General features: G+C 42.6%; 3 protein-coding genes across 3 annotated transcripts; 1 reads left to right on the top strand and 2 right to left on the bottom strand.

Moving 5' to 3' along the window:
• Nucleotides 1-526: 526 nt before the first annotated feature.
• On the bottom strand, nucleotides 527-10,602 carry LOC133021118 (high-affinity choline transporter 1-like). Its single transcript, XM_061087894.1, has 8 exons — nucleotides 10,419-10,602; nucleotides 9,764-9,877; nucleotides 5,090-5,245; nucleotides 4,110-4,258; nucleotides 3,799-3,942; nucleotides 2,608-2,761; nucleotides 2,306-2,523; nucleotides 527-1,690 (listed from the first exon to the last, which is right to left on the bottom strand). Exons 1-8 carry the CDS (start codon nucleotides 10,600-10,602, stop codon nucleotides 1,139-1,141), a joined length of 1,671 nt encoding a protein of 556 aa, XP_060943877.1. The 3' UTR covers nucleotides 527-1,138.
• Nucleotides 10,603-16,232: 5,630 nt separating this feature from the next.
• si:ch211-132e22.4 (uncharacterized) lies at nucleotides 16,233-17,940 on the top strand. The gene is made up of 2 exons (XM_061087746.1): nucleotides 16,233-16,404; nucleotides 17,228-17,940. Exons 1-2 carry the CDS (start codon nucleotides 16,233-16,235, stop codon nucleotides 17,938-17,940), a joined length of 885 nt encoding a protein of 294 aa, XP_060943729.1.
• A 1,651-nt stretch (nucleotides 17,941-19,591) lies between these two features.
• Nucleotides 19,592-24,674, bottom strand: LOC133020973 (solute carrier family 22 member 7-like). The gene is made up of 10 exons (XM_061087744.1): nucleotides 24,297-24,674; nucleotides 23,443-23,546; nucleotides 23,102-23,256; nucleotides 22,781-22,949; nucleotides 22,524-22,647; nucleotides 22,334-22,443; nucleotides 21,770-21,984; nucleotides 21,206-21,314; nucleotides 20,609-20,819; nucleotides 19,592-19,600 (listed from the first exon to the last, which is right to left on the bottom strand). The coding sequence occupies exons 1-10, from the start codon at nucleotides 24,672-24,674 to the stop codon at nucleotides 19,592-19,594; spliced, it is 1,584 nt and encodes a 527-aa protein (XP_060943727.1).
• Nucleotides 24,675-27,194: the final 2,520 nt, after the last annotated feature.

The following is a 27,194-nucleotide window of genomic DNA, read 5'->3' as shown; positions in this document are numbered from 1 at the left end:
CTGCACCAAGCTACACACACACTCATAGAAGCCAGATGTTTTTCATCAAGATCCATAAATTATTCTCTAGGCAACAAAACTGTCCTGTCTCACAATGTTGAAGAAGGAGATTAAACAAATGGATCTGCACCAAAATTTAATGGGGTCTTTCCTGACCTATACCACATCCTTCCACTACGTTTCCTGGAAATGCATCCGGTAGTTTCTACGTAATCTTGGTTACAAGCCAACTGACAGGGGTGAAAAATTAAAAATGTTTAACATCATTGTTTACATCCTCTCTCACTTGGACCACATGTCCAAGTGAGACATTCCTATTGGGGGATCACCGCTATAATTGCGCGGTCACACGAATGTGAAGCGAATCTCGGCGCTCAATCTTCACTGAGTTGACGTAAAAATGTTTCGCAGCGTTTTGCTACGGTTTCCATGATAAATGACATGTTTCCTGGCGTCACAGGTGTTGTCCAATGAGCATTGACGTGTATATAAACTCCGCCCTAAACTGTAGAGACAGTTACATGGATGTAAATCTACAGATTCAGCAGCTAGTGTTTTTTAGTATACACAAATTTGAACTCATGTCATCTTCTTCCAAATGACATTCACGTCTGCCGTAGTTGCACCAACATTTACGTATTAAATAAACTGTTGAATAAACATTCTTCTTTTTGTTCGGGTGGGGGGGAATTTTATGGCGAAACGCATCTGATTTTGGGTTTAATTTGATTGTGGCGTGTTTAAAGGAGAGTGCTTTGGCGTTTTCTCGATTTTTCTCTTAATATTTTGTGTTATTCTGTACAATTGTGTATAATATGTGAAGCTGAAGTTCAGCTGCAGTTTCCAGCAGCTATAATTCTTTAACCAGTCGTTTTAGTAACTTGATCAAAAGACGTGAGACGAGTACAAGGATTATTTTGGGGCGGTGTCTTCTACTTGTCTGTGCTCAGGGGTCTAATGTCGTATAATCCTTCGATGCTTGAAAGTATCACTGCTGCATAAAATTGCAGAGAACATTCTGAGCTCTTACAACGAAGAGCATAGACGCCGTGTTTTTCTTTTTCATATAAAAGTAAAATATAAAATACAAACATTTGTTCTTTAACCAGTTCAAACAGAAGAAAATGCGATTTCTCACTTAACACGTTGATTCTAACATCGGTTCACACGCCTCGTTGTTCTCGTTTTGCTCCTGCAGGTTTGAGTCCTTGGTTTCTGAGCTGACGACACCTGGTGTTTGTATTGCGTACTGATTCTTTACATCAAAAAAGTCCCACTTCTCAGGAATCAGTCCGCGGTTAAAGAGCAGGGACGTCAGGTAGGAAAACAGCAAGATGGACACCAAAGCCGTCAGCATGCAGATGGTTCGGATCGGGGACTGCTGGACATAGACGCCGTCTACCAGAGTGCATCCTGGGAATTTGATAATGGTCGGAATCCCAAGCAGCGGCTCTCCGCACAACACCCGCAACAACATGCCCGTCACGCAGCCCAGCACGGCCCCGTAACCATTGGAGATGGGAAAGAAGAGGACGCAGACGAGCTGCGGCAGCATGAGCGTGTAGGTGAGGTCGGAGCGGAGCAGCCAGATCATCAGGACGCTGTTGTCCAGGAAGGTGAGCGAGGTGCCGGCCAGGCCCACCACCACCACCGAGATCCGGATCACCCACCCGATCTCCCGGTCTGACGCCTGGAGGGCGGAAAGGGAACAACCATCGGAATTGGTCGCTCATATTTCTCATGGTTTATGTTTTTATAGAAAATCTAATTGACACAGTTTATCTAAACTACGAGATGTCCAGAGAGAGAAAACTTTCCTCCTTAAAATAATATTTTAGCAATATTTATTGCCAGTTTTCTCATTGAACTGGAAGGAACATAAATAAGTTATCTGAATAAAAAACTAAAAGATTAAGACCTTGACCACTGAACAGCTTGAACAGCTGCTTTTCTCTTCCCTGACTTTTCCTCTTGAATCTCTCCATCACTTTTCTGTCATGTCACATCCATGCTTTTTTTTTAATTGACACACTTTTGACTAATGTGAGACATACTGAGACATCTGAAGAATGAACATGACTCTGTGCAGTCCTGATTAAACCTCACAGCTTCTCTTTTTAGAGCACATCCTGTTAATTAACTTTTCTTGCTTTTCTCTGACTCTATTCTCAATGATTTATCCGTCACAGGTCCAGGTGTGAAGGGATGTTGCCTGACTCCCGCTCTAAAGTGACGCTTTGTAACGGAGCGACAACCCCCCCCCCCCGAAACTGATATTTTATAGCAGCGATGCTTGACTCCTCACCTGTGTCCTCAGGATGTTTCTATAAATGTTGGAGGTGAAGATGGAAGCTGCAGACAGCAGAGCCGAGTCGGTGGAGGACATCACGGCGGCGGCCACCGCCCCGATGCCGATGATGGAGATGTAGGTGGGGGTGAGGTGCTGCAGGACGAGGGGCAGGATGAGTCCCGTCTCCCCGCGCTCAAACGGAGACGGGGATCCATAAGACGTCATGTTCCAGTCTGAGGACAATGAACGGAACATGATTGATTTTTTTCAATCAATTATTGAATCAATATGTTTATACGTTTTGGTTTGTTTCCTACTTGTTGATGCAGCCACAGCTCCGAGGATAATGGGCGGGATCCCTAACGTGGGCACGATGATCGCCGCAGCGAAGCAGGTGATCTTGGCCGTAGATGAGGAGGCGGCGGACAGCGTCCTCTGGTGGAAGTTCTGGAGACCCAAGTTTCCCAAACCCTTGAAGGAGAAAAAGGTAAGACGAGTAAGACACTGAGGGAAGATGAAAGAGATGCAGTGATAAATCACTTTCTCACTATTTGCACTAATTTCCATAAAATAAAATATTGTCTAAGTTGTTACAAGACCTGGATAAAGCATAAACCTCTCATGTTGGAATCTGAGTCAGAGAATTTATCCTCTGAGTTTCTAAAGATAAATCTCTGGGATGTGTTTCAAAAATAAAAAAATCACGTGGTTCTTGGTGTTTCTATTTTAATCTGTTACATCACTCACAGGAAACAAAGCCATCATTTTAGAAACAGGTAAAAAAAAAATGTTTATCCTGCAACACAGAATATTTTGGATCCAGATAGACAAATGAGTCTTTCACCTTGAACATGAGAACCTCCACCACCCTCTGGCAAATCCTGAAGGTCACTCAGGGCATGCTGGGAAATGTAGTCCCTCAGTCTTACATAACTAATCTCATTGTTAACCGACTTAAAGGGTTCACTGCAGCTGCAAGTGATTGTAGTTGAAACAACATGCTCTGCAGGAGATCACGTTTCTGCTGCTGCTGCTTTGTTTTGTGTAACACCTGAAGTTCAGTGTTACACAAACAAAGATCACAGTGCAAAGAAAAAAGAGCTGGAAACAACAGAGATGACACTTAAGTCATGGTGTGATATGATATGATATTTGTACTTCCTCTTGCTGTACAGAAATTTAACTGAAATATCTCAGATTTGGACGCCATGATCTTGCGCTTGTGCTGTCATTTGAAGGCAGAATCTTTAAATAGTGATAATTGTTTATAGCTACAGGATCAAGGTCCTGACCAATCACGAGTCAGTCGCAGTTAAAGTACTTTGATTAAGCTAAAGGCTTGTTTATCCTCGATGTTAGATACGGAAACTTTGCATTGATTTCAGGGTTTCTGACCTACACTGCAGTCAGCCACCAGGGTGCGATCACGATGATTTAGCTCCGGTCATGGGAGCTGTCATGTTGTTTCACCTCAGCTAAACCTCTAGTTCGATCCCCTCCCTCCTTACCAGCAGAAGAAAGTTATCGATCCACCTCCAGGCTCTGTCGGCCTCTAGGGTCCCGACCCATGGAGTCTGGAAGGTGAAATTGTAGGCCGTCTCCGTGATGTCAGTCACAGCCGGGTTAATCATCGCGAAAGGGACACACAGCCACTGAAAAGACGAGATGAGCGTCAGTGAACCCCGGTAGACAAACTCTACAGTCTACAGGAGGAGGAGGAGGAGGAGGAGGAGGAGGAGGAGGAGGAGGAGGAGGAGGAGGAGGAGGAGGAGGAGGAGGAGGAGGAGGAGGAGGAGGAGGAGGAGGAGCAGTGACTCACCAGACTGATGAAGATGAGGATGAGCTGGATGATGTCAGTGTAGGCCACAGAGTAGAGACCTCCCATCAGAGTGTAGGTGATGGCCACAGCAGCAGAGATCCAGATGCTGACGGTGTAGGAGAGATCCAAGATCACACTCATGGTTACACCTGAGAACACAGACACAAACAGACACACATACACACAAACACACACACACACACACACACACACACACACACACATGCACGGATGCACACCCATAAAATCAGACATTGTAAATAAGTATGGACGACATGATGGCTCCCAAAAGTGAAGCCAATTCCTCTCCATTTACCCCTGGTGGATGACTGCAGCACACATCATAGAAGCCACCTCCTCCATGTTAGCAGATGGGACATTGACCAAACCAAAAGAAATCTAAGTAGACGTTGAACAAGTATTTTCATCCCACTGATGTTTGTTCAAGTTATTTGATCAGGTGATATTTGATATGATCGAGCACAATGAAGGGCGGGACACCATGTTCACTGCTGCACAAGCTGACATTGTTGTTTCAAAGAGATTTTAACTTAATTTCTGGAAGAATTGGAGAGTGGTAAATTAAAATCAGTGGAACAATTTAAAAATGGCTGCAGTCCAACTTATTTCGTACATCTTTCACTCCAGCAGGGGGCAGCATCATGGCTTAAAGCCGTTTCACAGTTTGATGTAATTTGATTTATTGCCGACCACAGAACCGCAGCGGTTGATTATTACAGTGCATCTTGTTTGTTTACCACCTCATGCTGCCACTGTATCAAATGAATTACACGCGGCGGCCGTGACAGGGTCACTTCAGACAAACTGTACAGTTATAAAACAAAGGCTTGTGTTTCACTCGGCACAGAGCTGCGGTCGTCAGCTGCTGCAGCGCCAGAGTCCTTCCTCCGGGATCAAATACATCACACACTCTCACTCACACCCACAGCGAAGGGGTTCGCATATAGAAACATTCTTACCTAATCCTATGAGGGTTCCTGTCACCCACATGATCTCCGATATGAGTGAGGCCAGCGACAGAGCAGCCGTCGGCACTTTCCCATATTTGATCTGGAAAGGGTCCATCATGGTCACATATTTGTTGTTTCTCATTGGCTCGGCAAAGAACAGACCACCTCAGTGACAAGAGGGAAACAGAAGGATTTAGGATGATGTGCGCTCCAGAGGATGAAACATATACAACACAATTCATTAGTTTGAGTTTTGTCTTTGTTTACTGTATAAATAATCTATTCTTCTTCTCTTTGGCCTTCTTCTATTATCTCATTTTATTTATATTGCCGTTTTCTTGTTATACCTTTAACTTTGTAAAGCACATTGGTCAACAAAGTTGTTTTAAATGCGCTATAAAGATAAAGTTGAAATTGACATTCTTATATTTCCCCTTAAAGCAACACTGTGTTACTGTTACTGAGCAACAGCGCACCCTGCAGCCACACTTGGGGATTAAGGCCAATTTATGCCTCTCCGTTATTTCTATTACGGACAGATAAGACCGCCCTATCCGTCGTGAAACGTCCTCTCCGAGCGCCTCCGACAGCTTTTCGTACACGTCTGATTTTTCGAACTATCCGTCTTCATGTTAGAGACCCGACGGACCGCTCTTGGCTGTGATTGGTCCGCGAACGACATCATTTCCGTATGACGTCATTTCCGTATTTCCGGACCTCAAACTTTCTGTTTACTTGTAGCAACAAACACGAACACAACTATGATTCTACGATTAACGTGACGTGTGTGTTAAGCCAGCGGAGTTGTCCGGCTGACGGTGGCTCGTTCGAGCACTGAGGGCATGTGTGCACGGTCACATACGGTTAGAACGAGCTTTCAAAACGGCGCTAGCAGGCTAGGCTAGCCACCATGCTAACTGCGGTGGTAACAGTGCAAGAACCCGCCGTCACGACTTTAATTCCACTTCTATCATGACACTGTTTCTATAATACTGTCAGGTTAGAAGCAAACACTGGATAGTAGTAGTTAGTGCCGGGAGTCCCTGCTGACTGTGTGTGGAAGCTGGGGGGGAGCTAGGTCCGTGTAGCTTCTAGCTACATGTAGCCTCAAGCAGATTCAAGCTGTGGAATCAGCAACACAGTTCGGAAACAAGACCGGGGAACCGCTGCGCTAAGAAACGATTACATCAGCATCTTGACACGCTGGGTGTCACTTTATTTAGTTCTGTTAGTTGCCATGGTTCAGTGTGTGGGACGCAAGCTAACATGTCAACAGAGACACGTGGACTTCTTCTTCCCAAATGGGGTAGGCTTCTCTGAGCTCGTCTTCCGTTGCGCCATGTATGGGTTTGGCGGGGAATTGTTTTTAGACGGATAGTCGTCGGAGAAGTAAAAATTAAAAAGACTCTTTGTCTCCCGCTGAGACCTCTCCGAGAAACGGACACGTAGAAGTATATAAGAGCCTTTACTTCTGTTGGGCTCCGTGACTTCCCTACAAGAAGCACTGAAGCACAACGGGATATTACCCATGATCCTCTGCTTCCTGAACAAGAAGAGCTGCTGCTGTAACAAATCCACCAAGCTCGAACTAGAATTCTTCATATTTTAAAAGTTTCCTGCTAAATATTGGAGAAAAACTCTGTTTTTTATTGACTTCTGAGTCTTTTTAACGGATCTACAGTTCAGCTTCACTCTCCAACTTGCTGGAGCTGATTCTGACAGTTGACTCTCACGAACATGTGGAAGACGAAGACGTCAACTTGGAAAGACGAGGAGATTCCTGAGCTTTTGCTGATGAGGGCCGACGCCGGTGTGGATGAGCTGTAAACAACAGCACTGCTCATTCCACAGGAGAATATACACGTCATGTCCTGTCTCCTGCTGCTCTACAGGCTCCGCCCCCTCGTCAGAACGTCCCCACATGTACTTGTTGTTGTGAACGAGTCGGACCCGGAACAATCTGCTTCAGTCAGCTCCTCACTTCTCACGGGAGATCGTAACCAAAGTTACATAGAGAAGAGCAGAAGTTCAGGCTGAGCAGTGGAACTGAAGGAGGAAACATTCTCAACGTTCACAGTCACTCAACCATCAAACTCATTTTAATCAAGCTGCTGCTTTAAGGGGAAAACATTGAATAATGTTGATTTAACTTTGGGAAGAGATCAAAGTTATGAATCTATAATCAGTAAAAACATTGAACCTGGCTCATGTCTGTGTTAAAGGGTTTAAGGACCAATCTTTCTCTCCTCATGTGACTTCCACATGAAACAGGAATGTTGTTCTTTTTTCTCCCACTAATCTGACCGCATCAGGGAAGTTGTGCAATCTGTTGTGTTTCCGTTCATCCAAAGACGCACGCGAAAAAACCTCAACATCCTTATATCCACGACCGTCAGATCCTGTTAACTTATTATTATCTCATTCTGGTTATCTTATTGTCTTTGTTTTGTGATGATCAGGAGATAAAATAATGTTTTGTCATTTTAATCTTTAGGGGGAAAAACCTTGTCTTTTTACACTAGAGGAATTTGGAAGAGGATGTGGTAACTTAAAGAAAAGATTAACAGTGGTTCCAGTTTTTCAGTTAAGAGAACCATCGTGTTTTGCTGTAGTCCAATCGAAACCTACACATGTGCACTTTCTCAGAGAGAACATGTGAAACTAATTACTCAAACCCCGTCAGCGTGTTATTTACAGGCCAAGGGGAAATTGGTTGAATCCTGTGTCTCTGTGTGAACGCTTTTTTTTTTCCTGAAATAAAACAAGATCCACTTGCCTTCAAATCTAAATGTCTGTCTTTTATCTTCCTGTTTCAATTGTTTGATGCCTCATCCTGCACTCAGGGATGTTTACTCATCCTCTGTCCAATCAGAAAGCTTCTGTCCTCTCCTGGACAGTTTGCACCCATTGAACATGGAACAGAGTTTTTCTGGTTGTTCAACATTTTTACTTCAGGGGATTTATGGATCGTAATCGGACATGTTTAGGACATATTTGTATGACTGGGTGTGGGTGGTGCATCTTGATTGGTGTGTTTGTGTGTGTGTGTGTGTGTGTTTTAATGTGTAACTTCTTTTCGGCACTGTTGACTTTTGGAGTGGCACCAGTTGAAGTGGTCTGTGTATTAATTGGGCGTCTCTTATCAATTCCTTACCTCTCTCAACAATGCATGCATTAAACTGTTCTTCAGAAGAAAGATCCACACTGATAACACATTTTCACTTCCACTTAAGAGCTGATGTTTTCAACCCTGTTCGTTTGTTTGTATGATTTATAAGATTATTTAAAACTACAGGACAGATTAACATGAAACTTGATGGAAGGATGTTTTACGGGTCTGGTAGGATATCGTTAAATCCAAGTTTAACCAATTAATTCATGAATCTTAATACAAAATCTCAGGCATCTGTAGAGGACTGGCATCTGTGGGTGTGTGTGATTTGGTGCAGTCTGATTGGCTGTTGTTGGAGGTATGCGCTAATGTTCTTGTTGCAAATGTAAAGTAAATATTGGGATTTGATAAAGGATCAGTACATAAATATGTCAATAATATCAATTTAAGTGTTTTAAAACCCTTATTGACCAGTGTGTAAAAGCCCAGATCATTTCCTGCGGTGAACTTCCCCCGGGCGATGTTACGCTGCTCTTGCCACAATTATCTAAACTCTTAACTAAACATCCTATTCTACAGAATTCTTGCGACAGGCGTCACAGGTCCGACCACCTGTGAAATAACACTGGTCGTTCATAGGCTCCTTCACACGTCAGAGTCCAGCCGAGTCTAACGGTGCAGATCCTGAACTGCTGAGTCTGAGGTGTGGCCAGTCGGCGTCGGCACAGAGGATAAACACTAACAACAGGATGTGAGGCTGGTTAAAGAAAACGAGAACATCACTCAGTAGATCCCACAACTTCACCGAGGCCCAACAGTCCATTACATTCAATCAAGCTGCACCATATTACGCACACTCGTAAATATCAGACCTCTCAATATGTCGGATTCTTCTCATTAAGATTCATGAAACGTTCTCTGAGAAATTGGCTAAAATATAAAAGCAAACCATCCAATCTCACAATGTTAAAGAAAGAGATCCCCAATATTCCTGGATCTGCCCCAGTGATTGCGAAATCATGCATAAAATCTGGTTAAATCTATTCATTTGATATATAACGACTTTATGCTTTTGACAATATAAAATTTTTCTCATTAAATTAAGGCTTAACCATGTATATGTTACGAATTGATATTGTTATATTATGACCTTGTTCTCGCTAAATTAAGACTTAATTCTCAATAACCACTTTATTGTTGTAATTATAATGACTCTATTCTCATAACATTGCTACTTATTTCTCATTAAATCATACTATCTCGGTTAATAATGACCTTGTGAATTTATTCTCATTAGATTATGACATACGACTTTATTCTTGTAATGCGGATTTATTATACAGTAATATCATGACTTTTTTTTCATTATGCATCAAAATCTTTAGGTAATATTTTTTTTTTTGTCAGTGTGGCCCAGTACTACTCTACACGATGGATTTCTGATTTATATCCCTGTAATGTAATGAGCTCTGCAGCCTCATGGGGCCACTGGTGCCACTGGTGCGGCGTTTCTCATTCAGTGTGAGAAATGAAACCAGTGAAGGATCAGACCCTTTAAAATGAATCCTCACCGATGATGAAGCACATGGTCGCTGCCACCGGCATCACGGCCCAGATCAGGCCCATGGACGGATTGTACACCGCCTCCGACGTGCCCACGATGAATCCTCCTCCAACCCATGTAGCTGTATATGAGACGCACACACGCACACGCACAGACAGACACACACACACAGACAGACGGACCGACATACGCACACACACACACACACACACACACACACAGACAGAGAGAGAGAGAGGATATAGTAGCAGGAAAGCTGCTGCTGCACCTGAAACCTGAGAACAGAAACCGGCCTCTCCTGCAACTTTAATCAGAAATATAATGTGATCGCAGGGTGTTTTTTTTTTTTTTAGCTTGAATGGTGATCCGTCACGTGACCGGAATTATTATCACATGCGAATCTGTGGCTTTATGATTTTAACGCGGCGTCAGCTGGTTTTTTAACCCACTTGAGGTTCCTGATATTGCAAAGGATGACTTCCTGTTTTAAAGACCTCGTGTCGCTCCCCCGGCGTATTTCATCTAAATTAAATATATCCATCTATACGTATCTGTTACATAACAATAGATGCTGCGTGTTATAAGCATGTAATAACGCGTGAGATCACGATGTTAGTAACAATGAAGGTGAGGCGCGGATGATATCATGGAGGGTGACTCGCCTGTCATGGTGAAGATGCCGACCACCAGGTTGATGCCCCGGTTGCCCAGCAGCGCCATCTCCGTCTTATCGCCCTGGATCATCTTGGCCTCCCGCTTGGACTTCACCGAGGCCCAGATGCCGATGCCGAGCACCAGCAGGTAGAAGAACATCATCACGGTCACCCCGGGGATGTTGAGAGCCATGATGGAGCTGAAGCACCGAGCGTCTGCCGCTCCTCCGGGCTGCCCGCATGACACAAGCCAGCACACCCTCCCTCCTCCGAGCCGCGTGCACGCGCCCCCGCTGATGCTGCTGCTGCCGTGTCGCTGCGCGCGCACAGTGCGCATGCGCGGCCGCCTGTGCGCGCCCCCTGCGTCCTGACCTCGACCATTTTATCCCCGTGACGTTTTTTAAATAAAGTTTTATTTGAAATAATCACCTGGAGATTATGGGACTTTAGTGAATCAAAGACATGAACCTGATACCTGCGTGCGTGCGTGCGTGTGTGTGAATGTGTGCGTGTACGTGTGTGTGTTCATGTCCTTCCTCTACCTTGTGAGGACAAAGGGTTTATGTGCTACCAAATGTATTGTGCCAATGAGTGTCCTCACTAAGATAGAAGTGCAAACATGTGTGTGGGTGTGTGGGTGTGGGTGTGTGTGTGTGAATGTGTGTGCGTACTTGTGGGGACCATTGTGAGTCTAGAGTAGACCATGTGGTGTGGGGACATTCAGGGAAAGCTAGTACGTTTTTTGCTGGTCCGCATTTCTCTTAAAGGACAGTTTGAGGGTTAATTAAGACTTGCTTTTAGAATTGAGGTTAAATTTAGGTCTGGGTTCAACGAAGCCTGCCTACTGGGTTAAATGTAAGTCTGGGTTAAAGGGAAATCGCAGTTAAATTTAGGTCAGGGTTAAGATTACATGTAAATCTGGGTTGGGCATTTAGCCGTGATCAGTAGGGACTAGTCCTGACCTTGTCAGGATCAGTAGACGTCATGAAAACAATCAAGCTAAACGTAATTGCTGATGTCACATGTGGGTTAGGCTCAGACATGAATCAGCTCTAGTTAAGATTAGGGTTAGACTTGAATCAGCTCTAGTTAAGGTCAGACATGAATGAGCTCTAGTTAAGATTAGGGTTAGACTTGATCAGCTCTAGTTAAGGTTGTGAATGGAAGTCAGTGCACGGTCGTGATGAGGACAGCTGTGCTGACGTGTGTTGTGTGTCTCTGTTGAACACGCTGGCTCTTTATACTTGTAGTTTAATACCTTTAATCCGCAGACATAATCTCCTGTTGAACAGATGGGGCACAGAACAAGGACGCTGGGAAGAGGAGGGCCGAGGGCGATGCAGCACCCCCTGCTGCCGAGGGGCTGCAACCGCACGGAAAAATCAATTACTCCAGTTATACAATCTAAAGCATTTTGCTGGTGCACCAGTGTGGAGTGATGTAACTGGGCCCTGAACACCACGCACCACTATCGATTGTATTTTAAATATGGATAATATGACAGCTCTCAAAAGTCGAAGCGTCTGGATTGCCACCTGGTGGCTGGCTGTATTACTCGGTCATAAACACTCTCCTCCATGTTGGCAGATGGAACACGGACATGGTTTGGTGTGAATTAATTATTAGATTTTGATATTCTTTAGTGCTGCATTTAACACAACATCATTTCATAGACTTTCTGTCAGCACCCCTAACCAAGACCGACTTCCAGCATCCCTCGTAGGAAAGAAGAGTTTTTTTAGATTGAGTAAAGTGAAGTCGGGGTCACAATTTAGAAAAAGAAATAAACGCATTGTCATCGTAGAATCCATAAATAAGTCAAAGAGACATTTAACAATATACCAACCATGCCCCGTGTTTATGAAGGTAACATCATACTGTACGACCTCGGTGAATCTACGATGCCGGCTGCGCCCGTGGTTATAATCTTACAAATCTTCCTACTCTTATAAAACAAGACGTTGGCCAACATAAGAAATATGAGCGAAGGAAAAGCAGAAAGTCTTTACAGGAGACGTTTCTACAAACACCAGCACCAATGCCATGCTGTGTTTCCCATAATGCCGAGCAACAGGCGCTGGAAACACTAGCTTTGTTCACGGCGCTCCTGCTGATCACAGGTCAGTTACAAGAAGACCTGTACACGTCGACCGTAAAGACTGAGAGGGGCCAACTTGGAGTGTAAGTGTGTGTGTGTGTGTGTGTTGGGTGGATTTAGATTTTCCCTCTCAGATCAACCAGTGAGCGCTGGAGCAGAAAAATGTTTCCTTTGATGTGTTCTCACTTGTCGGAGGATGTGAACGGCTGAAAGGCCGAGCGACCACTGATGACCTCACCTCCCGGTGTGAGTCCTGTCACTGCAATTTCACACTTTCTCTTTGATATTCATTACTTTGACTCATTACACCGGGATTACACTGACTCATTGAACTAATGTTGAACTTTATGTAAACCTCAGATACCAGAGAATTAAAAAAAATCTGCTGAGCAACTTTAATCCAAACCACCTGGGGTCAGTAACAACCTGGAGTATTGTCACTCCACATGACACCAGTCTCATTGACAATGTGAATTTAATTGAAACCAGCGCTCTTAAGTGTAATATGTTATATAATCACCAGTAGAGGTGGACGGTTTATAAGGTTTATGTGGGTGAGGGTCTCTAAATTAAAGAATGTATATCTTCATGTGGGTGATGGGAGAATGAGTCAAGCCCCAAACCCTCTATTAAAAAGTGCTTTAAAATCCTCGTTGTATAACTTAACATCCCCTGTTCACCTCACATCCTATCAAGACACACAAATAGTTTTACTTTCATTTTTTCTTAGGAGATATCTCACGCTGTGTCGTTTTTTTTTTCTCCATAAAAAAAAACAAAACATTAGAGTTAAGTCTTTATTAAGAAAATCCAAATATTTTTAATTTTCCACAAAGTCCTGCAGGGGTTCCAGGCGAAAACTTCAAACTAGTGGAAGGAAAAGTCCAAAATACTCGTTTGTTTTGCATTTTACCATAATTTCTGTACTTGTGCTGTAGATGTCTTCTATATTTATATATAAACACTAACTCAACATCGTCATTGTCTACGTCATTTCATGTATAAGTGTAAACATCCTGTCAAACGGTTATTTCCTCTGAATCAATCACAAAGTTATAAATAGTAGTTTCTGATATGAATTCACAGTGTTTTAATTTTCTCATTCTCTTAGTCAGAAATCTGAACTTCATTTGTACACAAATAAACTAAACGTTCCAGTTTTATTACTGTCTACTTCCTGAAGGTTTTTATTGTTTCACAGTCTGAAAACATGGTGAAATTTGACACTGCTCACCTGTCGTGACTCGATATCTGTTATTTACATACTGTATGCATGTGCTCTGTTATGTAAGATCAGATGAGATAAGATAATCATTCAATACAGGGAAACTTTGAGGACATTAAATGTTCATGTGTTTGAGTAAATCTGTTGAGCTGTGAATGAATTGTACTGAGTTGATAAAGTTTTTTAATTCACTGTGTGCCAAGCTAAGTTTTTCAGAAACGCCCTGAACACACAAACTCACAACTGGAAAACATGTCCAGTCGAACGTAAGTGTGACCTTGAGCAGGTGAGGGTTCACGGCTCAAGGGCACCGTGGTATCACCTGAAATATTTAGTGTCTGCTCTGCCACGGGAAACGGTGTCAGGTGATTCCGTTGTCAAAGACTGAAGCCGACACCTTTGATACTTCACCAGTGAGATGTCACATTCTTCAGATTACAGCGTACTCCACATTTCAGAGCAGCACCTCAGCGGCACAGACGGCCTGAAGTGTTCCCTCTGTGCTTTTATTTTTTTTACCTGTTGACATTTAAATTCTTTTAAGCTTGGCTGTGAGCGTGGATCTGTAGATCTCAGGTTCTCTGTACATGAACAAAGGAGAATTATGGATTTTCTTTGCATAACACAAATGACCACCATATCAAAACCTGGCCCCTAAGCAGTACTAGTTCTATTTCTCGGGTACTTCTAAAGGTTCAATGCATCGAAGTAGCTGCATTTAAGTTCGTGAAACACACAGAAAAGTTCATACGTTTAAAGATTGGTCATCATCAACACCACTGTTTAAGTCATAAATAAGAAGTTTATATAGACATGTAAAGACTGTTCCCATGCTATGACATTTATATTTATGATTTAAAAAATGCTATCCATATTATAAAAGAAAATGTCCGGGATGTGTTATCAGCTCCTCTCTTCTATAACTCATCCTGTGACGGTGTGTCCCATCAACCTGGTGAACTTCCCCTTTAAACAGGCGCTGGTTGACTGTGGAGCTGCACAGACAAACAGAAACAGAGTTAAGATATCATCTCTTCTAGGGTTTGACAACAGACTTTCATGCAAATCCTCACTTCCTGCATCGTCATGGACTCAGACTTTGAATAAATGAAGAATATTAAACTTCAGTCAAAGCGGCTGAGATAAGGAGCCTCAGCCCGGCAGCAATAAACGACTTTGTAGGAACAACCACGTCTCACAGACCATTACACAAAGATCCTGACGCAATCAGACCTGGACTCTGACCTCCGTCTCTTTAGTGGGAATTGAAATATTTGAACAGGATTTGACACTAATCTAAAAACTCATTCAACCGTTAGGTCTTTGAAAAACAAGTTGGAGGGAAAACTGAGGGTTTGTCATGGATGAAAGTTCAATCCAGGTAAGAGGATGATTCAGGACGATCAATGAGCTTTGCTTAATCAGGAGGAGATAAAAATGGCGCCACTTGACCAATTAGACACAGTTTAAATGACATCAATTGAAGTTTAAGCTTAATTTTTCATCTCAGTCTTTTAGCCTGTTTTTTATGATTATTGGGCCACTTGAAGAGAAAAAAATAATAATTTTCGAAACAAGAATTATGTTGTAACATTACAGGAATAAAATTATTATTTATATTATGAGAATAAAATAAATAATATAGTTATCGTTGGTTAACTGTGTGCTATTCAAAGCAGTTTCTGTTTTCTAAACAATTTAAGCTTTGTGCAATGTTATGACTTAAATTACAACTTTATCACAACCTTTCTTTCCTTGAATTTGGTTCCACTAAGTGTTATGTTTCAGCTCAAACTCCAGCTCCACACCGTCTATGTCTAATTACAGTTTTCCTCTTCTGAATATTGAAACCATATTTTCTGTTTAACCATATTTTGGTCGTGAATCTCATTCTCTCCCCCAAAACAACTATTATCTTTTTTTTTTTTTTTTTTAATTTCCAGTATCTGCAGATGAAATCTCAGGGACCTGGAATATAAATGTAATGTGTTCTCACAATAAACAGTAAACACAACAAATTCAATGTAAACACCAAGGACATACACAAAGTGTAAACAGCACAGAGACGATATTGAATCAGCACAGACAGAAAGTGAGAAATACTCAATTAAAACATGTTAAACCTGAGTGAGTTTGCGATTCAGCCCCAGAATTTTGTGCTTGTTGGAAAAACAATCATGACTTAAAAGTGAGACGTGTTCAGGACAATTCACATGTCTGAGGTTGAATGGACAGAAGCTCAGTGCACAGCTTGGACGTCGCACATCTGTGACACAGATAACTTAGCACCCTGTTGTCGATTTGTTGAAAGCCACTTAATTAACTCGTGTACAAGAGACATACTTGTTATTGTGCGACTCTGCTCTTTGTTGTGACTGTAACCAGGCGGAGGCCGACCTCACTACACTGCGTCCACACCTTCAGCTGGAGCACCTCGCTCTGAGGACCCCTGTGATAATCTAAACAGCTGAGCACATAAATAGCCGCGGGGGTGCCTCTTATGGCCGACACTAACACAGTGACAACAACTGTGCCCCTCCTCATCAACATCACCAGCAACGCCACCACGTCGACCTCTGCACAGGTGGCCACGGTCATCAACTGGCTGACCTTCAGCATCGGGCTGCCCGCCATTGGACTGGCTATTTACGCCCTCAAGAATCTGTCCAAAGGTTTGTTGTTGCATAGCTGAGACGAGTTATTCAATCACCTGTGATGTGAAGATCTGGCAAAGCAGGGCATGAACAAATTACTTTTTTAAATGTCTATATTAAAGATGAGGAGAAAACACCAGAACAACCCAACACTCATTCCTTATGGTCGTAATATCACTGCTTTATTTTCTTAAACAATGTGAGGAAGACATGAATCTTGGGTTGGACTTTTTTTATTTAACCTTTGACCTCTTTAGGATCAGCAGTTAGAAGGAAGTTTAACGTGAGTGAGAAAACACCAGAAGCTGTGTCTCAATTCAGGGGCCGTCTGAAAAGCGATTGCATCACAGTGGTGCGACCATTTTGAAGGCTCCTCCAAATGCAGGCCCCAAAAAATGTGTCTGCTCATCCCCAAGACAGGAAGGCCCCAATTGCTGGAACCTTCCCTGCCCAACCTTTCTTAGAGTTCATAGTGCTTGATGGATGAACCTTTTTTTTTTAAACGTGATGACAGCAGGAAGCATATCATACTTCAGCTGAACGAGCAGCTGATGGTTCACATGTGAGGGAAACCTTCAGGACGTCCTGTCCAACTGCAGCTCTGTTCCTAGGCGACAGCATTAGTGGAGGGACAAGCAGGTGACACAGATCACAGAGATTCTCTGTAGACAAGAGAATCCACACTAACAAGGCGGCCCTAGTATTTAGACACACCTGGAGGCAGTGCCATTAGGAGTTATAATCAGTGTCAGTAGCACAAAAACATTCCAGTGCATGAAGTCAGACTTAAATGTGTAACAAATGAGAAATATCAGCATTAATAATGTCTTCTTCTGTCCAGGTGGCAATAAAATTCCCATCCACGTCATGTTCCTCCTGGTTTCTGACATCATCAATTTCTTTGGTCGCCCCCGTGTGGACGACGACATGAACAGCGAGACCATCCTCTCCTCCAACCCCACAGACTTCATCTTCTACTTCGGTGTCATCTCCAACATCGCCCTGATGCTGTTTATAGCTCATGAGCGACACGTCTCAGTGTCTTACCCGCAGTGTCTTGGCTGCTGTAGCAGAATCCGGCGGTTCCCTGCTGTGGCCCTGGTGGCGTGGGCTGCTCCGCTGGCCGTCCTCGCCCTGGCTGTGTATGATTACAAATTCTGGTTTTCGGTGGCCCTCCTCGCCCCTTTCCCCTTCCTCCTTTTCTTCGCCCTGGACTCCTGGAGAGCCCTGATGTGCTCCAACCCCCGGACACCAGAGATGAGGAGGGCAGTGTGTGGGATTGGTGCTATCTGGGCCAATTACACCCTCCTCTATATTCCCTTCATCCTCAGCATCCTGCTGGAGGCTCTGGCGTTTAAAGAGGCCGTGAGCTACCTGGGCATGGTGTCTCACCTGCTGCTGTACCTCAGCCCTCTGGTCGACCCCTTCCTATATATATTTATGACCAAAGGGCTCAAGGAGGTCATGCAGGCGCTGCCCTGCTGGCACCACCAGAAGGAGAACAGGACACCCACTGTGGATTCTGTGGCTGAGACCGTGGAGACAAGACTCTGAGGAGAAGATACAGATTTCCAAACACATGCACTGCTTTAGTTTGGATGATAACTCGTTCTCCTGTTGGATTTCACAGACTAAAACATAACATAACCTTAAGTTAAAGACATTGAAACCATAAGATCTTAGAAAAACAGAAACCAACAAGGATTCTGCTGGAAAACGAGTTTCCCTTTAATAGACAAATCCGTGAATGTCCATTCATCCATGAGCTGTACCACACATCATCTGAGGGAGGATTTAACCTTTTAAAAGACAGGACTTTAACTTCGGTTACACTTACATCCAAACTACTCTGGAGTTCTCAAGCCCATAAAACGTAAAGTTGTGTAAACGCTGCTGCTCCCATTTATGTTTGAAAACTCAGGGAATGTGTTTTAGTCTGGACGGAGAAATAAAGATGAACAGAGACCCAGATGTTCTCTCCTTGATTGGTTCCTATTAGTCACATGACTCCACTACCAGCGGTGAAGTCAAAGCGTTGCTAACACTCACTGTCAGGAAGTTTGCTGTAACTTTCATGTGACTTGTACCTTTCAGACATGTTTACATGGAAAGAGATTATCTCTGACCTTGAGCTGAAACACTCATTTGGATGGAGATTGTTTTAGATTCCAAATCAAAATGACTGAACCAGTGCTCTGCCTGAACTGACACTATGGTTACAAACACCATGTCAGTCCCACCAGAATCTCACCAAGTTTGTTAATGAATCAAAAGATCAGAATTTGCAGCCAATTTTACACAAATATCATGAGAAGCTTTTCCACCGTTTGTCTTTGTAATGGCAAAATACAACACATGCCCATTCTTTACATTCTTTACATTTTCACACCACCACTCAGGCCCATTAAATTCTATTTGATCCTATTCTATTCTATTTAAACCACAGCCGCAGTTCGGTGCTCCCCCTGTCTTCTGTTCATGTCCACTTTTAACTCGGCCTTGTGCCGTAAAAGGGAAGAATCACAGGAGCAGTGACGTGGGTCCGTCTCGACAGTTGTGGTATAAAAGCAGATTTCCCGGAAAGCTACTGGCTGTAAGCTACTGTTTTCCAACAGTGTTACCAACAGACTGACTGACCAACAGACCAACTGAACAACTAACCAACTAATCAACTAATCAACCAACTAAATGACCTACTGATCAACCAATGAATTGCTCAGTCAATCAATCAAACTCTATTTGAATTTTACTTTTCATACAATGTAACATGTTTTACAGCATAAAAGTAATAAAAATGATAAACTTCCACATCTCTGAGCTAAACAGTATTAAACAGGAAGTGAACCAACGCTGTGAGGTGAAATGAGGCAGGGAAACAAATAGAGATAAAATAATAAAAGTGGTGAGATACAGATAACGACAGAATAATACTAATAGCACCAACAGTCAGACCAAAGTCCGCACTTTTAAAAGTATTTATAATAGATTAGATAAGACTTCTGCTACCAATATTAAAATGTAACATGATGAAATCCATTGCACAACAGTCAGAGGCGGCAGCCAGAAAATATATTTGGCTCCAAGGTCACAGGTCAGTGTGAAGTGTTCGAGCTCAGCGAGCAAAGTGTTGTTCTTGTGTCATCACTGTTAACTCTCTGTTTGGGTATTTGATTCCAGAGAAATTTCCGCAGAGTGAGAGGAGACGTTATTTCTTCTGAAATGAAAGAAAACATTTGAGAATTTATCATATTGGATATTTCCACAAAAAGAAGCATCTGTGGAATTTAGACAGGCACCATTCTCTTGTACAGATATGATGTTTAATATACAACATACATAATACACACTGGCATGTACAGTAATATGTGAGGATGAATCTCTGCCTGTCTGACTGACATCTCTCAGTGAGAGACTCTCCCCCCCCCACGACCTGACTATCACCTTGGATAACTCTGTGTTAGCTTCCACTCAGACTTCCAGGAACCTGGGTGTGACACTTGACAGTCAACTCTCCCTTAATGCCAACATTACTGTAACAACACGTTCCTGTAGATTCATGCTACACATAATCAGGAGAACACGCCCCCTTCTCACTCAGAAGGCGGCGCAGGTTCTGCTCTAGGCCCTGGTCATCTGAGGCCTAGACTATTGTAACTCCCTCCTGGCAGGTCTACCTGCTGCTGCCATTCTTAAAGAAATTGTACTTCCTTGGTCTTTGTTGTTCTGGGTTTGTTCCCTGATGCTTGATTCACTTGTTGTGAGTCGCTTTGGACAAGCGTCAGCTAAAAGAAAGGTAATGGTCAAAAATTCATCAAAAGTAATAATTAGCAAATCCTGTTTGTCACAATGACAGTTAATGCTCAAACGGAAAAACTTTATTTAAATTGTAATTATGAAATTTTGCATTCTGTTTTTATTTAACCAGAGTCCAGAGTGCGAGCTCCAAAATCAACAAATCTCTCACTCAAATGAGAACAATAAACTAGTTTAACATTTAACATTTCTTAAAAGCAGTAGTTAGACAGTTCACGTGTTAATGTTACTGTGTCACTCGACTCTTCAGTCACACCCCTGGTTATTTTATTTTGAAATAGGCGACAGCTTTAACGTAAAAAAAGATCACAGTGTTTCTCACACGTATTGTTTAAAACCTAATCGAGTGAACTTATAATGAGGCGACATTCAATTTAATTTCATTTAGTGTTTTGATTGCATTGTTTACCTGGTTCTGCTCCTCCACCTCCTCAATGGTCTCCGGCAGCTTCACCCTCAGAGTCTCAGGGAGCAGCAGCGCCGCGAGGCCGGCCACGACGGCCACGGAGCAGATGATGATCTGAGGAAGAAGACTCCACACGTCCTCCAGCAGCAGGATGAGAGGAGCGATGGCGACGCCTAGGCGACTCATGAAGTTGGTGTAGCCCAAACCATTTTGTCTGGAGAGAGAGAATTTAAATCATAGGAATTAACAGGATAACATTATGTGTCCCTCAGTTTGACTCTTCTGCAGGTTCAGGACTTTTTTTTATCCTGATCCCCCTTCTTGATCCACGTTATACGATTCAGTGTCGTCTTAATTGGCCCAAAGTACATAACAAAATGAAAATCTAATGTTTTTAGTAGCACTTTAAAGGAAAATTACACAATTTCACAACTTCTAGTTGCATTTTTCCCCATTTTCTCCAGTTTTTATAATGTTCAGATAATGATTTAACCTCCAACTTCATGTAAAAGTCCTGTGGGGCAAGTAGCACAACGAGCTGGAGGGTAAAACACAATCCTAACTATGAAATAGGATCAGATTAATAAAACGGTAACTGACCTGAGGACAGTCGGGTAGAGCTCGGACGTGTAGAGGAAGACGGTCGTGAAGGCAGCTTCCGAGAGACCTTTCCCAAGAATGGCAACGACGGTGCGCAGGTGCCACAGATCTACAATCAACAAAGACATGAGATAAGTGGGCGGTTACATCCTGGGAAGGTCGAGTATTATTACAAAGTTTTTAATGTTTTACTAAAGCAGACTGTTTGAGCCTCGTCTGCAGAAACTCTCCCCCTCAGTTTGACAAATTATGTCACATGACTGAGAACAATATATATGATTGGCTGTGACGTCATGAGAAAAGATGCCATACTCCATTAATCAAACTTTATTAAAACATGTAATACTCACACACTGTATTTAGAACTAAATAGAGATGAATGACATGAGACTGAAATATCTTGATTGCCCCCCGGTGGCTGGCTCTAGTATAGACCCTAAACTCGGCCTTCTCAATGTTAGCAGATGGGACACGGACTAAACTAAATAAATGTTTGTCAAAGATGGCTTCTGTCATTTTAGTTCTTATCACATTGACGTCTGTTCTGACTCTGTGACCTCTGACCTTTTGGAAGGAAGATATTGATGGCGAGACAGAGCCCTGTCAGTAACAGCGTCCCTGATTGACATTTCCTGCGTCCGATGATGTTGAGGGTGAAGTAGACCGTCAGCTTGGCGGGAACTTCGATGGCTGCATAGATGAAGTGTGTGAGGTACATGTTCAGTCCGAACCCGCCGATGTTCATACTGATTCCGTAATACGTGGAGGCGACTCCGAACCTGCCGAGAACAAAGACGTTGAGTTAATCTCAACAAGTTCAGATCCTCCGACTCGTTCAATTAAGCTTTTCTATGATTTCTACATCTATGATGAACTCCGTATTTATAAAACATGGCCGACCGTGAGACAAGGAGGAAAATCTTCAGTTCAATAATGGTAGAAATATTTAATTTGTGTTTAAACTGTGTTTAAAGTAAATATGAGATGTTACTTGTACGTGTTTACCTCTGCACTGACTCTTTTATTTTAATTGTCTTCAATAAAAAAGACACAGAAGTTTATATTCATATTTTCTGATGGAACTAATAAGTTTGGTAACATGGTCATTTTAATTTGTGTCCTACTCACCACACAATCCCAGTTATAAGCGTTATCTGTCTCATCTTCGGCGTCTTGATCAGATCAAGGTAACTGTAGCTCTTTTTTTCTGTATCTGGGTTTTCAGTGTCACAGAGAGTCTGAACAGAAACAGAGGAGAAACTTCCTCAGTTTGTTTAATCGCAGGACCAGGACTTAAAGAGTTTGAGCCGACGCTCACCTGCAGGTTGAATTTGGTCGACAGTTTTGGTCGGTTGTTGATCTTTGCACATCTGTCGAGGTACACCTGAGCTTCCTTCGCTTTACCGTTCACCAGAAGCCACCGAGCAGATTCAGGAATCCACCTGCACGCACATTCAAGTCATCATTGACACAACGATCAGGACCAAACTAAATATTTTATTTGACTCCAACTTCCAAAACATCTGAAGTAACGTGAGAGAAATGTGGAAAACTTTCTTCCCGTGCTTAGCTTACCACCAGGTCAAAACTGCAAAACCCAGAGGAGCCGTAACTGTCATGATCAGTTTACGCCAGTCGTTCACCAGGTAGGCAAAAGCCGCCAATAGCATATTCCCAACCGACCAGGACAGGCTGCCGATCACGCCGATGAACGACCGGTGGTCTGTGTCCACCCACTCGATGGCTGCAGGGTGAGAAAATATCAAATATATGAAAAATAAGGATTTAAAGTAATAAATTGGTTGTTCTGCAGAATTCTTCTTGCTTTTATGGTAATTTCACTTTGCAAACTTTACAGATACAGAATATGAGCCTATTTTAAACGTATTAACTTACTTAGAACCAATGAATTGATGCCGATTCCTGTTAGGCCGAACCCGGTGAGAAACCTCAGGACGGCGAACAAGACGTATGAGTTTGCAAAAGCGCTGGCGTAGCTGAACACTAAGGACATAATGTACGAGGCCAAGAGAACGTTTCTCCGTCCGTACCTGGAAAAAACAAAAAGAAGCACAGTTCAATTCATGAGGAGAAATAATTCTGTCGTTACAGATATAATTTCAACAGTTACAAAACAGATTCACTTAAAACCGACAAACTTTATTGAACGTGTGAGTTTTCTTTTTCATTGACATTTGATGTATTTAAATTTACTGTTAGCAGTTTTTTAAATGTACTTGTCACAGAGGTATCCAGTCGCTATGGCTCCCATCATCACGCCCAGAAAGAAGATCGTACTTGTGGTCTTCGTCAAACTTTTACTGTCACACACGAGATCCCACTGAAAAAAACAGAGAGAAGTTGTCGTTTAAAGTTGTGGAAAACTAGAGGCTCACTTCAGATGCTCGGTTTCATCTTTAAAACAATATTTTGTTTTAAATGATTGTGATGGTTTGAGTCTGGAAGATCCAAACGGTTCTTCTGGAGTCAGATTGTGTGTTGATTCGTCTTTTTTTTTTCCATATATTTGCCATTATAATACACACCATTGTATGTTCCTTAATTCTCAAATGTATTTTACAAGGGACATTCTACATCTTGTCCTATGTTCTGAAAAGTGTTTTTCGAAAGGAGCTGTATGGATAAGGTTGATTATTTATTGTTATTACCAGGAACTTCTCCAGGGGCTTTGTGGGGGCCAGGGAAACAGGACTCAGCCCCCCCCCCCCCCCCCCCCCCGCCCACGGTGCAGACTGTACATACAGATAATAATCGTAAATCAGTCCCTTTTAAGTTCACACACACATCACACACACACGTAGATCTTTTAGTCTCTGAACGACCTCTAACATTACGAAGCTTTTAGCAGAAAGGTCAGGGGGCGTCTGACTGTGGTGTCGTCACGGTAACTGATCACAGAATTTAAAGTGGTTCCCACTAAATTGTCGTTGCTGTGTACGAATTTAATCAGCCGTTCTGAGGCCCCAGGATATTTATTACCTGCTCTTACGGCCCTGCTGCGACCCCCCCGCTCGCTGCAAGTCCTACATCACAAAGTTAAAGACTGATATTAAGAAGTCAGTGGTTGTACCTCTGTTGCCAGGGTGGAGGTGAAGGTGGAGTTGTCGTAAACCCATCCACTCTGACAGGGAACCGTGGGCAGCTCGGCGCCGGAGCCGTTGGATAGAAGATGAAATTGAGGCTCAGGGAACATCTCGCATGATCGGGGGGCGCCATCGTCCCGCAGCGGGACACTGACCACGAGTCTTTGTTCTCCAGTTAGATTTGTGAAGAGATCTCCGTCACCCAGGCTGCTGAAGTCACAGTGATGAGGAGGTGTGGCGCCGATGAAGATGTTCAACAGGAAGTGACAGGGGAGGACGATCCGGGGGGTGCAGAGCATGATGATGAGGAGGATCTGAAAAGGCCCGAAGCCATTGATCTCCTCCAGGATATTTTCAAACTTCATCCTGAAGAAAAGATTTAAACTTAAAGCAAAACTTGAAATGAAACAAATTTGGATCAGATGAGAAAGGAATTAAAATGTCTCACCTGGTTTATAAACTGCAGAACTCGGACTCTGCTGAGACTGTCCCTCGTTCTGTGAGCTCAGCTCCGCAGCTCACCATCAGCTGAGCTGATCCTCACCCTGTGCATCCCCTTTGGACTTTGTAAGGCTGTAAAATATTAAAAGTTATAAACGTTACCCATTGTTTGTGTTTAACACCCTCAGCAGAAAGGTTAAAAAACCAAGGAAGCTGCTCCCACAGACAAACCATCTGGTGCAATCTTCATTTTCTGGATCACGTAAAACTCCAGAAGTCGTCAGTTTCATGAAAACACAACTTTCTGCTTGTTTAGGGGAAAACATGTGAAATACATGACATAAGCGATGGGAATTTATTCAAATTTAATAAAAATGTTCAGCTGGATCCACAGATCAACTGATCAGATTTAAAAGGTCATAGGTCAAAGGTTACGGTGGCCTCACAAACAACTTTTCGGTCACTTTTATATAACATCTTATGTCCAAAACAGCTAAATATTAATATCCTGAGCTACCAACTCAAACATTTGTGTTCTCACATGCAGCCGCTCAATTTGAGGAAAATGTGTGGACTTCATTTCATGTCTGAGGCCGCTGGAGAGTGTAATGGGAATTTCTGTATTTAGATATGTTAAATGAAATAACAGACAAGTATAAAGGAATATATGATATGTGTTTTCTGTAGTTAAGACTTGGGACATGTGTGGGTTTGCTCAGGAGAAAGATGTTTCATAACTTCCTCTATTCAGATGTGTATTGCTTCGAGACTCCTGTGCGTGTTGCTAAACGAAGGATTCACAGCAGGGGCCCTCAAGTGTTTGCAGCAGAAGGCTGCAAGGGCAGTAGGTGTTACTGACCAAAAGATGGGGGTCTTTGGGAAACAGGTTATTCACACCTAGAGTCTTCTCAGAGTCTGAGCAGTAACCTCATGTCATTGTGTCGTAAGACTTCAAAGAAGATCTCTTGTACACTGATCAACCTGGTCACAACACTCAGAGAGCTGATTGGATAACTTTCTGCCTCTGTGGAAGGAGGGGTCTGATTTGTATAAATGAACTGTACGTTTGATGGCTCTGAGCCATTGAGTTAAGTCTGTTGCCATGACTTAACCTTTTAGCCCCGTCCACAGACGATTTGAATTAAGCTCCAGATTGATAATTGTATTGCTGTGTCCTGTATGAACATTTCTATATCAAGAGTCACAGCTTCAAGTGTCAAGCAAGTTGAAGGGTGAAGCTGAACTGTAGATCAGTTTAAAAGACTTAGAAGTCATTAAAACCCAGAGTTTATAAAGTTACACATTTACACTTTAACTCTGTAGAAACTCTGAGTTAAAGTGAGAAGAAGAGAAACATTATCAGACGTCTCCTGCCGGATGTTTGTTCAGGACAGTTTCACCGTCAGAGTCGACTGAACAGCACTCGAGCTGAAAATAACCTTTCACCCTGGATACTACACTGCTCCTCTGATGTGAGATAATGAAGAGTGATGATCACGTTCTCAATTCTTAATTGATCTCCACATGAAAAAAACAGCTTCTGAATATATAACTAGCTTCTGTCTTTATAGGAGCTGAGAGGAACTGACATTTTCCTCGGCTGTGATATGGTCAGTACTTCACTTCTTAGTGATGATGAATAAAGTATTTTTCATTCTTTGGATTAGTTATTTAAATCCAACTTATAAAGTATTTAGTTTAAGAGCATCTGTCGGTGTCTGAGTTTGATGATGATTTTTATTTATGACTTCATCATATTGTTGACTGTAGCATTTAAAGGTTTTATTTTATTTGTTGTCTCAACTCAAAACCACAAGCCTTGAAAAGTCATAAATTAATTTCTATCTGCTCTGACGGGTTGCCTGCTTTTTATCTTTTATTGTTTGACATATAATTTGATCTCATGCGCATCCATCAAATTATGTAAGATCAGTCAGTTTAGCTACATTACACGTGTTCAACCTCTAGATGGCGACATAGCCTCACCCTAATCATTGGTTGGGACCTTTTTTCCAGTATGAAAGGATTTGTGATTATTTCTCCATAGGGATGAAATGTTTGTATTTCAAGAATAAAATGAGTCATCAGAAAGCACCTCAAATTCCAAAGTAAAGATCCATAACAGGAAAATCTGTTTAAATGTACCAGCACAAGATAAAATAATTTAATTTCCTCTGGAATGAAAAGACTGATAAGCCTCTAGAGAATGTGGCCTCTGAGCTGGGACACAAATTGTATTCGGGGCCCAAACCTAAAAGACCCAGTCCCTGAGCTGCTTCACATTTTATTCATTCTCACTGATCTCATAAAGAATGAAGATGAGGGTCCACGGAAACGTTGCTCTTGCTGTTGAAAAAAGTAAAATTTGAATGCTCAGTATCAGAAAGTAGCTCAGAGTTTGTGGTGACACCTGCAGCCACTTGCATCATTAAGTGATGGAGGTT

Source organism: Limanda limanda, chromosome 15, assembly GCF_963576545.1.
Source record: "Limanda limanda chromosome 15, fLimLim1.1, whole genome shotgun sequence".
NCBI classification, from domain to species: Eukaryota; Metazoa; Chordata; class Actinopteri; order Pleuronectiformes; family Pleuronectidae; genus Limanda; species Limanda limanda.
Note: the sequence above shows the minus strand (reverse complement) of the source record. Positions and strands in the feature narration are given on the sequence as shown.

What these genes read in the sequence shown, in the direction of transcription:
- LOC133020973 (XM_061087744.1), bottom strand. Translation starts at nt 24,674, where the DNA reads ATGAAGTTTGAAAATATCCTGGAGGAGATCAATGGCTTCGGGCCTTTT. An exon ending in ACTGGATACCTCTGTGACAA is followed by an intron (nt 23,257 to 23,442) that starts GTACATTTAAAA and finishes TGTTTTTTCCAG; the next exon opens with GTACGGACGGAGAAACGTTC. An exon ending in CTTATAACTGGGATTGTGTG is followed by an intron (nt 21,985 to 22,333) that starts GTGAGTAGGACA and finishes TGTTCTCGGCAG; the next exon opens with GTTCGGAGTCGCCTCCACGT.
- LOC133021118 (XM_061087894.1), bottom strand. Translation starts at nt 10,602, where the DNA reads ATGGCTCTCAACATCCCCGGGGTGACCGTGATGATGTTCTTCTACCTG. An exon ending in TCGATAACTTTCTTCTGCTG is followed by an intron (nt 2,762 to 3,798) that starts GTAAGGAGGGAG and finishes TTCTCCTTCAAG; the next exon opens with GGTTTGGGAAACTTGGGTCT. An exon ending in AGCTGTGGCTGCATCAACAA is followed by an intron (nt 2,524 to 2,607) that starts GTAGGAAACAAA and finishes CATTGTCCTCAG; the next exon opens with ACTGGAACATGACGTCTTAT.
- si:ch211-132e22.4 (XM_061087746.1), top strand. Translation starts at nt 16,233, where the DNA reads ATGGCCGACACTAACACAGTGACAACAACTGTGCCCCTCCTCATCAAC. An exon ending in CCTCAAGAATCTGTCCAAAG is followed by an intron (nt 16,405 to 17,227) that starts GTTTGTTGTTGC and finishes TCTTCTGTCCAG; the next exon opens with GTGGCAATAAAATTCCCATC.